The sequence below is a fragment of the Notothenia coriiceps genome, unplaced genomic scaffold, assembly GCF_000735185.1.
Source record: "Notothenia coriiceps isolate Sejong01 unplaced genomic scaffold, NC01 NC01_scaffold00022123, whole genome shotgun sequence".
NCBI lineage: Eukaryota > Metazoa > Chordata > Actinopteri > Perciformes > Nototheniidae > Notothenia > Notothenia coriiceps.
The window spans coordinates 134,405-148,896 of NW_011354824.1; the positions used below are offsets into that span (position 1 = coordinate 134,405).

A 14,492-nucleotide genomic window follows, 5' to 3' on the forward strand; every position below is an offset into this window, starting at 1 on the left:
GAGCTGTGAACGAGCTCTGAAGCTGTCCTACTGTTTGCTGCTCAAGAAACCTTTGACTGTACATACAGGAGATTATATTCAATGTGGAATGTAACATGGAAGACTTCTTGTACAGTGTAAACATTTGCAGGTCTGTAATCGAGGATTGTACCTCCCATAAATGGCACGTTTTTAGGAATTAGGAAAAGTAGCACTTCATTGGCTGTCCAAGGAGTTACATAACACCATGAGCTGTAAAACCTCAACCCAGTGTACATCACATAATCCTTGAGTTTGAATCTTAAAATCACCCAAAATGGGCAACTTCTTTGTTAGCGTCTGTGAACACATATGCATTAACGGGATAGGAATCCAGAGACACCTCCTTGGCGATCGTATAATTGAATTTGTACAACTAATACGATTAGGAGAATCCCATTTCAAAATCAGATGTCCCCCCTCTTTTATTTAAGGGGAGTTAATGCTGTAGAGTCACTGCCGCAGGGGGGGGGGACATGGGTTTACCCATTCTGTCCAAGAACAAGGGGTGTTTAGGGTGGGCTGCACAATAAATAATGACCCACAGTGGTGAACACCCCTGTCTAAACATGGCTCAGTCAGAAGGTCTAAAACCACAGCTCAGTTTCTAATCCAAAATTGGGCTCTGTGTTCTAGATTTGACATTTTCCACACACCTGCCTCTTAATCAGCACCCCCCGTCACACATGCGCTTTCCTGCCTACCATAGAGACCACCCTCTGCTCCATCTAGCCCCCCTGCCCCCCTCCTCCTCCACCAGGGACCAAGGAGGGTTTTCAGCACTTGCCACGGCAGCTCGCAATGGACAGCATCACAAAGACTCAGTGATTCCTCGCATCGCCCCGGACGCTTGACAGAAACCACAACTGACAGGCAATCTCGGTCTTCAGTAGGGACATCTAGAGAAAGTGGAAAAGTGAGACAGAGGCAAGGAGAGTGAAGTGCTTTGTGGACTATACCCCTTAAAAACAAATAAGGCTTTAAACCTGCCTATTTTCTTTTACTTTTGTTGATTTGCAAAACAGAATCAGCACAATGGAAGAAGACATGGATGAGGGGCAGACCCAGAAAGGTAAGAAAGTGTTTCTTTGGAGATGTTCTTAAATGAAACTGACTTAGGTGTTTTTTCAGTGGTGCCTCTGCAGAGACAAATGTTGTCCTTTCCCTTTATGAATAGGGAGAGCAGCTGTTTGTGTTCATTCCTTTGTCCATTGAGTGTCAGCCCTCCACTGAAGAGTGCACGTCTATATGTGCTGTTGGGGTAGTGAGAGGGGTGTGAACCGCTTCAACGAGGGTTGCACTGTCTTTGTTTGCTTGATAAGGCTTTCATGCTTGTCGTGGTGACTGAGAGGGAAACACAGAGAAGCAAACCGAGCTCCTGCACTCATTAATCCATCAGCGTTCACTCCTGTCCTTTGTGTACAAACACACAGACATGCTGCAGCAGTGTTTTGCCACATTCAGTGTGCATTTGATGCAGGGCTTTCCTTTTGCCATTCGTGTTTTCTTTGTGCAACTGCTATTTTTACTTCACACACACACCACCACCACCACCACCGCCACCACCCTTTCTCTGCATGAATGATTTAGACTTAGAGTATGGTTGAAAGCCACACAAGTAAGAGAATATTATCGTTTTCATGCGGGCAGCAACATTTTCATTATTGCTTCTATAGCTACCCCAGACAGGATGCTGTTGTCATGTTTTGTGGAACACACCTTTGTCTCAGCCCACTCCCTCTCAGGTTCACTTCATGTGACAGGCATGGCTTCACATGTTTGTGTTGCTCTTCCCTCCCGCCTCTCTCCTCCCCCCCCCCCCCCCCAAAAAAAAACCTCACAGGCGCAACACACACATGAGCTGGAACAGTTGCCATGGCAGTGGCCAAGTGTAGTCATTATTTATTCTCTCTCTCTTCTCTCCCACTCCTGCTGATGACATTTCAGTAACACAGGAATAGAGGAATAGTTCACTGTGTCTGAGAGTGTAGGAGGAAGAAACAGAAAGAGGTACAAAGGACGAGTCTGGAGAGATAATAATATGTGATAATATGTTAGTTGTTCCCATTGATTAATACAATTTAAAATATTGCTGCATGATCATTTATGACGTCGCTGTTTCCATGACAATGTGTCATGTTTGGCATATGCACCGCCAGCCTTACAGATTTAGTAGGCTACTTCTTGGTCGCCATTACTAGGTGTGTTCTCAGGCATTACTGTTCAGAAAGCAAAATCTGTCAGTCTTGGCCACTAACACAAATGCTCAGCCAACTGAAAGATGCAGCCATGCAAGCTGTGCATGCATTTCTCTTTGCCATGTCCATTTATTGAGGCCACGCTCAGGTTTGTAAAGAGTTAGTGCGCACTCATACACGGTGAGCTCTGTCGCTGGAAATCATTTTTCTTTTGAATATCTAGAAGATTGCACAGGGCTATAGATTTATAGTTGGTCGGCAGGAACCATTTCAGAGGTGCAAAAGAGAAACGTCAGTTTTCTTTTTTGCAGATGACGTCATTGTTTTTCTGTCACTTGATAAACTATTATTGATAGAAAGGTTAGCTTCGAGATTTTAACTTAAACAGAGAAAAAAGGTTTAGAATCAAATGTCAGATGCTTACAGAAAAAAAAGAAAAATAACCAAATACACTCTTCATGGCGTTTAATGCTTCTGTGTAAAACATCATTGACAAAGTTTGTTAAAAAGGAAAATCACCAACCTTTAACGTCCTCAGAAATGTATGCTTCCACCAGGCCAACAGGACTTTAAGAATTGTTAGGACATTTCTTTATTTGTTTTCTTGAGTAACTTAAGTGACCTGCATCCAACTGTTTCTATAATATCGTTGACATACATACTATTGTGTTAACAATTCAAAACTTCAGAAAGGACCGGTTAAAATAATTGTTTTATTTTTAATAATCAAACAAATATTCTGATTTACAATGTAAAATATGCTTAAAGAAACATCCCAAAGTGGAACTAATTCAAATGTTCATAACGCCAGCTAAAACCGTTGATGACACGGTGAGATACATACATAACATTTAAAGGTTGTTTCGGCACTTAAAGTATGCAAATATCTAAATCAACATAAACAACAACAAAAAAGACTTTGGGACAATTAGATTTGCAAAATATATTTAAAAAAAACCATCTGACAAGATTTCACTGGGTTTTGGGCGTTTTTTCCTGTGGGTGAAAAATGAGGGCTATTAGTAGATTTATAGACAGGGCCTCATTTTGTACCAGGAAACAATATGATCATGACATTTCAGGAGATGTTTTTGGTCGATAAAGCATGGCTCAATGAGAGACAGATATGTTGGATGTTCGAACAAGGCAGCAGGGCTCACTGATCACCTAACCATGTGGGACTTGAAAACCGTCAGCTCCGCTCCTGCTAACTGAAGACAACAGATGATTGAAATGATTGCTCGGATGAAGCATGATGAACAATAAAGCCACCCTGTCAGGCTTCGTTCCATGTCAATATGATTTAATGCCAATCATCCAATCGTTTGTAGGGATCACTACTCATTATAAGGAGAGGTTAACCCCAGCTTTAAAAGGAAAATAAACAAGTGAAGCAATATTTTAAAGTATGAGAAAACAAGAACAAATCATACTGGCTTATGTTGCTTTGATGAAGGCCCAAAGAAAGCTAAAGCCCATCGAAAAGCAAGTCAAAAGGTTGGACATTCAACGAACATTGCTCACAGCAAAACATCTCTCAAACACAAGCACTATAACAATATTGGTTGTTCAGCCATTACAAATTGAAAAACGTATAAAAGTCACGCAACATTGTTTACCTAAGAGAGGGCCATTGTCCCTTGACATTTACCGGGGGCTTTATTGCCAATTATGTAGTGGGTTTACAATGTATTAGACATTTATGCCACTGTGAAAAAAAAATGTAGTATGTTGTTGGTCAAAGTGCACGGTACATAAACTGCAAATAGATCAGTTCAACACAACAAAGGCGTAGGCGAGTGCACTCGCAGCACGCTAATGCCGTTCTGAGGCTGCAAATCTCAGATTATGAGTCAGATGCACCAGGTGGGCACTGCTCACTTCAGCTGCTCGCCAAATGTAGCTGTGCACACTGTGTGCCACAGGGGCTTAATCAGCAACAGGAAGCAAACCAACACCCTATGGTGGAAAAAGCCACGCTTCCATTACTATACACACTGAGCTGAATTGACTTTAAGAGTCACTCTGCAAATAATCTCAAGTTTCGATAATACCTTTTAGGAATAAACCACGAACATTCTGGAGATTGTTCACGCTGGTGTTGGGAATTGTCGCTGAATGGAAACACTGAGAATGGCGCACCTGTTAGCGTTTTCTGCGCCAAGAATCTACTCTGCAAGGCTCTGCTTGTCCTTCTGTTTGATCAGTTTGATCAGGATATTAACTTGGCAAGATGACGAGAAGTTATTAACAGAAATGTTCAAACAACATGGCTTGAACACAGAAGCAGAATGATATTACAGAAGTTGTTTCAGTTACGCTGCAATTATTAATGGTTCACCGAGTTTCATGCACTTTGAATTAAAAGCTCCAATTGTAAATGTCACATTTGCATTGAGATTAAAGCAGAGTGAATTCACCAGAGGCTGCTTAGAATATAGTTGCTGTGGCTAGACTGTATAAAGGACTACTCTTGATTCTTTATTTGACGGGATAAAAGGGAAAATAATAAGGTTTATCATTAATTATTTTTTTATTAACAACATTCATGAATGAATTCCTTCATTTCCAAATGTCTTCTTGTCAGTGGGGTGTTCCTCTCGCTTTAAAGAGCTTCTCACACTGGAGAATGAAATTGGCAAACACTTCAATAGAGAGTGCCTCTTGATGGCCTGAATGCTGTTTGCCCAGGCTACACCACTCTGACATCATATCAACTCACAGTGCAGTATCATTGCTCAGTGAGTGTGTCATGCTACAGTACCTAATAGTTCCCGTCTCCCTCCCTCCCCCCCCACGCATTGTTCTGAATCCTAACCTTCCCCGACCCCGAAAATGTCCTGGGAAATCCACCAATTGTTCCTATAAAATTAGTTGGAGCTATTAGTGGAAACCTTTGAGCGGTTTTTCCTAATTGTTTTCAAGCATGGTGTCAAAAGAATACATTTTGACAGCATGCTTGATGAGCTCTACTGGCTTCTTACAATGATCATATACTAAAGTCAAAGTGATATGATAAAGATATGTATATGTTGAGGAATGGTTTAGCCAATACATTCTTTTGTCATTGTTTACTATAGGAAAGACACAAAATATGGAAAAAGAGAAAGAAAGACATGTGGATGAAGATTAGATATTTAGGTTGCTCAAAGTAAAATGCATTTTGAAAAAATAAATGCAATTGTTTTCTTGTGTTTTAATCATGAACCAAAGACAAGTATGTTCTTTTGTTTAGGAGCCAGGACTTAAATCCCGACCACCCCTTGGTGCTTACCGTCTAAAATGTAGGCAATCAAAACAAGCTGAATTCACCCAGCTATGTGCTTTAAATTTAGAAACTCAAAGCAAAAAAACCACCCCTCGCCTCTTCTCTAGAGTTTTTGACATTTGCCCCTCAGTTCCTGGAGTCAGCCCAGACAAAAGACTCTTCGCTGCTCTGCAGTCACGCTGGCTCTCTATCTCTGAGTGAAAAAGAAAGAGCGGAAATCAGTGGCGGAGCTTTTAGACCTGGCCTGCAACGTCCTTTCACCCAGAGGGGTTATCTGTGTAATGTGTCTCAGTCACTATTGTCCCACTGAATATGTTGACATACAGTAACTGGGTCATAGCTCTGAAGTACCCGGTATATTCCCAGATTTTGCGCTGCGGTTGACATGGCAACCATACTGGTTGATTAAACATGCGCAGAGGAGATGAGGGCGTGCGGGAGCTGGAAAAAAAACCTGCTCGCTCCAGGGGGAAGGGGGGCTGCGCATTAAATATAGGAAAGCAACGAGACATGTATTCACCCATTACTCTCAGACTGATACAGACACACCATCCCCCCACTGAGATCTCTCTCCCCCCGCGCCCCTCCCTCGCTCTCTCTCTCTCTAGGACCAGGCACACTGCCACCCCACCCCCATTCAAAACTCCTTTGGTAACAATGAACTAATAACTGCTAGTTAAATGCGCAAAAATTGAGTCTGATTAGATGTAATGTGTTGTAAGTCAACATGCGGCAGACAGAATATTAGATCACTTTCACCCCCTTTCATTTTTTTCATTTCCTCCTCTAACGCAGCAGCTTATTTATTGTCTCTGTGGCTTTTACTCAAAATACAGCATATGTTCTATGAAAAGGAAAGATCCATTTTAATTAGGGATGCATCAACAAAGACATATGGGACAATAGCATCTTTAAAATGCAATTATTATTATTAGTTAATTCTGCTCACTGCAGAATAGCACTTATGTCAAGGGATATATCTGTCAAATTAGTCAAATAAAATAAATGATAAGGATAATAAATAATACTAAATAAAATAAAATAAAAAACACATGGGTAATCCAAGTCAGAAAGTATTATTGCATTTAATCAGGTCCTAATCTCAGCCTGCAGTGGGATGAAAAGTGACAGTTCTAGGAATATTAAGCGTGTTGCCATTGGGCCAAACAAAGCTAAGGTATAGTGAAAATCACTTTTGTAACTGAACTCAGTTACAGCAACTGAAAAACTGTGTCGGTCTTAATATCCACTGCTGTGTCACAAATAAACTATTAAAGGGTCATTTAGGATTAACAAAATACTGATAGGCCAAAAAGTGTTATTAACTGACACTGTATGTATACAGTACATCATTGAAATTGCAATGATTGAACATGAAATGTCTCATAAGTAACTAATTGTGAAGATGAATTACTGATGTGTGAAAACCAATAAATTACAAGAACTATATTGACTGCTTAAATCCTTAGACACTTAACCAGACCTGCTGTGAATTGGTAAAAAGCTCAGGAAACGTACACATCTAAGACGACTGATTACTTTTAGTAAAACGAGAAAAGAAAATCTAGCAACATATTGCAATTATTAATACAAACAAACGTATTTATTTGGGCAGGACGTCCTTCGTTAATTAACCCCAACTGTCTCCCGGACGTTAGAGTCATGTTTTCTTTGGAGCACGTCATAAAGCTCCAAGAGTTATTTAAGGATAACCTCATGCGTTGCCTGGGTCAGTGAGAGTGTGTGTGTGTGTGTGTGTGTGTGTGTGTGTGTGTGTGTGTGTGTGTGTGTGTGTGTGTGTGTGTGTGTGTGTGTGTGTGTGTGTGTGTGTGTGTGTGTGTGTGTGTGTGTGTGTATCCCTTTTGCCTGTCGGATATGACACTGACAGATGGAGGAGAAGTTGGGGGTGGGAGGGGCCTCGGGAGGGGTCCATCCTTTCCCTTTGTATTAGGGAGATGCCTTATGTTGATTGGACCTCTGTGTTTGGGGTCGTGTAGGCTTTTTTCCTTTTTTTGTATATGTAGGATAACATATCTAAAACCAAATACTAGAATTGCTCAATTGCTTCCTACCTGACCCAAACACACATACAATCCTCAATTCTTTCTACTATTTTATTTCAATAAGCTTAACCAAAGTCAATCACGCCAAATACCCAACTTGACTTGCAGTGTGTCAGGGCTCTAAAAGACAAGCAGTACTACACCTGTGATCTTGATCGATTGAAATACATGCAACTCCTCTTCAAGCAGGGGTTCTTTTATTTTCATCGCAGGTAATGTTGGGCTAAGCAGAAGGCATGAATAATGAATGTGCTCTGCTGCACTGTGCCGCTTCTAAATTATGGATCAAGCATCTCCAAGCTCTCCGACTCGCCATCGCACCATCACTCGCAGACTTCCACAGGCTTGATCTGCAGACAGTTAAGATCAATGGATAGTTACAGGGAGGAAATGAGAGGATGTGCTGGTATGAGAGGAGGCTGATACAAGTCCTCGCTGCATTAATCAAACACTGTATCATAACAGCCATAAAGCAATTATAGCATGGTCCCGTTTTAATTATCCTCCAATAAATGTGAAACAGAGAAACAGAATACTGAAGCCTTGAGTGAATATCCAACTCTAGACTCTATATGTCTTTCCCCTAGACCATCATATAATATTTACTATTCAGAAGTAAGGAATTTCCTTTCCAAATACACTTCTCTCCACCGGATCAGAGAAGTTGCCCCCACCAAATTAAAAGCGGACAATCAATAAAACATAACTCTTGTTACATCCACTCACTTCTGCTCCCATCACACCCTGTAACTTCAACTGTTTCCATGGAAACAACACTTCCTTTCAGTAAATTCACAAGATGACTTGTTTTGTTGTTGCTCGCAAACTATTGTTAATGCCTCTGACTGACTATTCATTTGATTGGTGCTGCTGTACATCAGGGAGAAGTATAATATATATTTAAAATACAGAACAGCAAATGCCAGCTTCAACTGGTTTAATTTGTCTGCCCAAATGTAAATAATGCAGACGTAATAAACCTTGATTGAGGCCACGATATAAATCATTTATATTACTCCTCATCTTCCTCCATGCACAGGCTCCGAACATCTACAGCACCAAATGTAACCAGCATGACTCAAGATGGGGTGATGAGAAATGATAACAGCTTGCTTACAAAGCAATGTTGTATGAACTGATTTGTAAAAGAAAATGTATCTTATTTCAACAAACAACCCCCTAACCCTAAAACCACCAGTTATTGCTTCCATTTGACTTTAAGGAATACATATCTGCTACCCTTCAGTATTTAATCATCCAGTCACTTGTCTGTTTTGCCCAGTATTTATGAGTGGACAGTTTGATCTTTCACACTTGCTTAAACAGGCACACTGACCCAGAGCATGCTGGGTAAATGTGACACTCTCTCTTATCTTGTCAGAAAACAACACCGCATCAATAAATCCTGTCACTGACAGTTCCCGGAATTGATACGGCAACTGGAGATAATGAGTCTGAGGGAAGGACTGATGACAGAATCACTTTTAGTCTTGACATATTGAAAAAATAGCTATACTGTACCATGCATCTGGATACAGTCTTTCAATGGAACAGGGTTTTCTTTTAATGGGAAAGACAACAGTACATTTTCAATATCAAATATGAGTACAAAAATTCACCAACTAAGAAAACAGATCAGAAAGCAATGCATCTAAAAGAGATTGTTAATAAAGAAGATCATAGTCAGTCCTAATGCTACTGCTGCATGACAACACCTGTAAGCAATTTAAGTAAATCAACCTTTGATTAAAGCGAAATGTAAACAAATATTTTAGGAAACATCTACAAACTGCGCAGACAAGGCAAGTATGAGATAAATGTACGACAAGACATTGGGGGATTTATAATTTTCCTTTTAACTTCTGACTAATACAATTACACTAGCCATTGGTCTAAAATGTGTGAATTCATCGGCTGGCAAGAGTGGCTGATAGGAATCCCTGCCGTTCAAACCTCCTGCAGGTTGTCACATGACTTAAGGTGTGAATTGGTGTGATGGCGCCTGAGAATGGATGTCAAGATGGCCCCGTCAGAACCTGATAGTGTGAAAGCCTTCACTAGGTGAGGTGTCTCCTGAACTTGATGTCCCTTGCCAGGTGATGTCCCGTCCCCAGGGTTAGGGGAGTGGGTGTGATGGAGAAATACCAAGGCGTTGCAAACAGTTGCCGTCACAGCGACCCTACCCTTTCACTTAGAATAGCACGTACACAAAAAACAACTATCCAGGCGTGTTCCCCGTGTTTTAAACAATCCACTTAGCATAAATTGGGCATATTTCCTACTCTGCACAACTGAGGCCAGAACAGCCCAGAAATAGAAACTAAAAACAGTGGACAGAATATGTTTTCATAGACATTACTAACTATTCAACTGTGGTATTTATTCAAACTGTAGATGAGCAGGTACAGTAGGATTCTAATACGTTTGAAAAGCTGCCGAGGTTATTATCATATACGTATATATATATTTCTCAGTAAAGCTTTCCCGGACAAAAGAGGTAGAAAAGCGGGGAGGAGGAATAGACATGTTACAGTCTGGCAGTGGATTACATCAGTGAGGATGCAGAAAATCTAGGCGAGTCTGGGCGAGGGAGCTGCACCAAGCTTCAGAGAGAGAGCGCAGCCCAGCAGGCGGACGAGCTACTTGGTATTCCACTCAGGTTCGGATCAGAGTCAGAAGCAGAGAGTTGAGGACGAGAAGGAGAAGGAGAAGGAGAAGGGGAGAGGGAGAGGGAGGGGGTATTTGATCAGGCTCTTGCTTTGTAACTCAGGTGAAGACAGCAGGATAACCATAAAAGAGATGATGCTAAAAACATCCCTGATGTACGATCCTTAAATATCACCTCGACATCAACGACGATGAAAACTGAATGTGCCGTCATGGCGTCTCTTTAATGAACGAGGATAGTCGTGCAAAAGCAGATTAATTATATCACGCGCCAATTTTAAGAACATGTATTGAATGCATTGGCTTAGGCTTCAGATCGTGCCTTTTTAGGATGAAGCTCTCCATTGTACAGCTTTAAACTAATTATTACAAATTGATTACGAAATAGTCCGGGCTTTGTAACAAATGTGTTTGTGTGGTTAATATACTGCAATGCACAGCAAGACTCAATAAAGTCTGGTTTAGTAAGGAGCTTCCACACGAAAATAAAATCCACTACTGTTGTTGTTACTGGCGAATGGTGGCCCCAGTGCCCCAAACACACACACTAATACACACAAACACACAGGCGCAACAGGGAGACTCATAAATCTAAGCAATTCATACAGACACACTCGCATGGGCTAGTATTTACAGACTCAGCTTCTCTGTGAGCAATCTGCGCGACAGGAGATTGAAGTTGGGGCAGAGCAGCGATTAGTCACCTTAAGGGCCCCCGGGGACAGGAAGCTTGGTCAAAAGAAGAATGGGGTTAAAGGTCAGGTCTATGTACAACGCAGGCAGAGGTTTGGGTTATGAATAAATGTCAGCATCCTCTGTAGGGCTGAACAACTGACAGAACGTATCTGCTGCAAAAAACAAAAATACATGGGCAAATGTGAAGATCACGGCATAGATACAGTAGACGTGGCCAATAAAGTCTTACTCCATTTTGTGGCTTGAATATTTAAGATTTCCAAAAAGTAAATGGCAGAACAGTGTACTTTTCCACCAGAAAAGGTATTATTGAATTATTCAAATTCATCAAAATAGTAAGAATCCTGTCTTTGTGTGTGTCACTGCACAGAAATGTCCACTAACCCTTTATTTAATGGTTTAAAGGCCCTTTTCAGTATTTTCTGATTAAAAGTGGATTTTTTTGTGTTTCTCTCTGTGTTTATAGGATGCCTTGAATGCTGCATCAAATGCCTGGGTGGGATCCCGTACCCATCTCTCATAGCCACCATCTTGCTGTACGCGGGCGTGGCTCTGTTCTGCGGCTGCGGACATGAGGCCCTGTCCGGCACCGTCACCATCCTCCAGAACTACTTTGAGGTGGTGCGGAGCCCTGTGGATGCACTGGATGTCTTCACCATGTAAGTGGGAAAAGAACTTCCTGGACTTAGGTGTTAAAGAAAAACAACTCGCCCTGCACTACACTTTCCATTCCCTACCAAGTCTCCAAATTCAGACATCTTATGTAGTCATTATCAAAATGTAACATTGTGTTGTTGTGGATGTTTTCAGTGCTTCTCTGTTCATTCTCCAGGATTGACATCATCAAGTATGTGATCTACGGCATTGCTTCGGCTTTCTTCGTCTACGGCATCCTGCTGATGGTGGAAGGCTTCTTCACCAGTGGAGCCATCAAAGACCTGTATGGAGACTTCAAGATCACCACCTGTGGACGCTGTGTCAGCGCTTGGGTAAGACTAGCCTTTCAGGGCAAATTAAGAGTTATTTTGTTTCTGCAGTTAGTTGCTATAATAATGAATTTTTTTGTACAAAAGCTTCCATTTCAAGGAATCACTTAAGCAATCTTAATGTCCGGCAGAGATGGCAAAAGTACACACATCCTTTACTCAAGTATAAGTACAGATACTTGTGTTTAAAAATACTCTGGTAAAAGTAGAAGTACTGACTAAACTTCTTTACTCAAGTAAAGGTAAAGAAGTATGGGCTTTGAAATGTACTCGAGTAAAAAGTACCCATAACTAGCAGCTGTTTTAAAGAGTACCTGACCTCCCTTTATATTAATAGAACAACAATGTCATTGTTAGCTAATGAATGTTTCCATGCTGAACAACGGCAACATGACAACGTTTTCATTGGTCCCTCTTCTTTAGAGAAGACCAGGAAATGATGGATACACGGATCGTGTTCAAATCAATAGGCACGCAATGACTCTAAATAATAATGATCACGCCACCAAACACACATTCAAACTAAAGGAACCAGCCTGTTTGAAAATGTAAGAAGTAGAAAGTTCAGGTATTTGTGTTCAACATGTAAGAAGTAAAAGTAAAAATTCGTCAGAAAAATAAGTAGTGGAGTAAAGTACTGATACCAGAAAAATGTACTTAAGTACAGTAACGAAGTATTTGTACTCCACTACTTCCCACCACTGTAATACATTATATGTATATAGCGCTTTTCTGGGACTCAAAACTGCTTTACAATATAAGGGAGGGTTGGGGTGGGGGGAGTACAAAGAAAGACGATCAGCGGGCATGGATTGATGAATTCCTGCCGTCTTTTCCCAGGTGATGTGGACGATGAGGTGGAGGAGATCCTTCCCCAGCACCTTCAGCCTGGAGCAGGGTCCGCCCCTGGGTCCTCTCCTCTCCCCTCCCCCCGCGGCAGTCCCTGTCCCTCCCCCACCCACGGAGAACCTCCCGGCCCCAGCAGGCCGAGTCGTGGAGGACCCTCCCGACCAACACAGGGTAAATATTAGATGTGCAGCATGACACACACCTGGTATCGTGTTGCTAAACGCACAGTCCAACAATCAGCTGAGGCTCCAGTGTCTGCCTGCTGGAATATAAACTCAAATTCTGTTCTGTTTATAACGCACTGAAACAGATTTAAGCCCCCCATCATTAAGGGATGAGTTTCCAGGTAAAGTTCAACGTGTGATTATTTAATCTGTGTAGTGTTAGAGGGCTTGTAGTGTGTCTTCCAGTTTCCTTTTGAAAATAGTTTATGTAGTGCTCTTTAAAAAACGTGTGTGTGTGTTTGTCTTTAGACTAACAGAAATAAGGCAGTGGCTCAGTCAGCAGGGGCTTGGACTGGGAGCCGTAGGGTCGCCGGTTCAAGTCCCTGAACAGACCTAAATATGGAGTGTGGACTGCTACTTGGAGAGGTCCCAGTTTACCTCCTGGGTCCTGCCGTGGTGCCCTTGAGCAAGGCCGGACACCCCCCCCCCACTGCTCCCCGGGCGCTGTACAATAGCTTCCCACTGCTCCTAGTACTAGACTCCTGGTACTAGGATGGGTTAAAAGCAGAGAACACGTTTCACTGTGTGCTGTGTGCTCTGCATGTGTGACCATTCTATTCTAAGGCTTGATTTACAGTGTGATTGACCAGTGTGATCTGCTCACAGGAAATTATGTGATTATAACCTTTACTTTTAAGTCACCAAGACATCCTCCAATTTTCAATTTAGTAGAATTGGTGGGAAAACCAATTTGTTTGTATTGTGTGAATATAAGATAAGATCTACTAAATTGAAAATTGGAGGATGTCTTGGTGACTTAAAAGTAAAGGTTNGAACAACGGGGACGATTGTCAACCCTTTAATGGAGAAGGCCCAAAAAAAAGCCTGTGTATCTCTACTATCAGGACTCGGGACAGGGGGCAACCTCAACGAAATGAATCCTCACTCCCCACCCACCCAACCTTTTCTCTCCCTCCTAACTTCACAGGACACCAACGCGCTCGATTTGTAACAAATTTGTTTCCCCAGCTCCCTTTAATTGAATAGCTTTGGCGCTAACAAGGAGCTGATTGAGCTCAATAATGGCTCTGCTGATGGCTTCAGATACCCTCTCTTTGTACCACAACATTTTAGTGGGGAGTGGGAACATTTGAAGAGGTGGTAAGTAGTGGAGTACAAATACTTTGTTACTGTACTTAAGTACATTTTTCTGGTATCAGTACTTTACTCCACGACGACTTTTTACTTTTACTTCTTACATTTTGAACACAAATACCTGTACTTTCTACTTCTTACATGTTGAACTCAAATACCAGTACTTTCTACTTCTTACATGTTGAACACAAATACCTGTACTTTCTACTTCTTACATGTTGAACACAAATACCTGTACTTTCTACTTCTTACATGTTGAACTCAAATACCTGTACTTTCTACTTCTCTCATTTTCCAAACAGGCTGGTTCCTTTAGTCTGAATGTGTGTTCGGTGGCGTGATCATTATTATTTAGAGTCATTGCGTGCCTATTGATTTGAACACGATCCGTGTATCCATCATTTCCTGGTCTTCTCTAAAGAAGAGGG

General features: G+C 41.6%; 1 protein-coding gene across 3 annotated transcripts in view; it reads left to right on the top strand.

The window, feature by feature from the left end:
- Positions 1-649: 649 nt before the first annotated feature.
- Positions 650-14,492, top strand: part of gpm6aa (glycoprotein M6Aa) — a 20,330-nt gene continuing 6,487 nt past the window's right edge. The window contains exons 1-4 of one of the 3 annotated variants that reach the window (XM_010780701.1): positions 650-945; positions 1,044-1,090; positions 11,377-11,569; positions 11,743-11,899. In XM_010780701.1, the coding sequence (XP_010779003.1) occupies positions 1,054-1,090; positions 11,377-11,569; positions 11,743-11,899 (387 nt within the window). In that variant the 5' untranslated portion in view covers positions 650-945; positions 1,044-1,053. Of the gene's footprint in view, positions 1,091-11,376; positions 11,570-11,742; positions 11,900-14,492 lie in introns of all 3 variants that reach the window. The other 2 variants (XM_010780702.1, XM_010780700.1) reach the window with 2 other exon arrangements.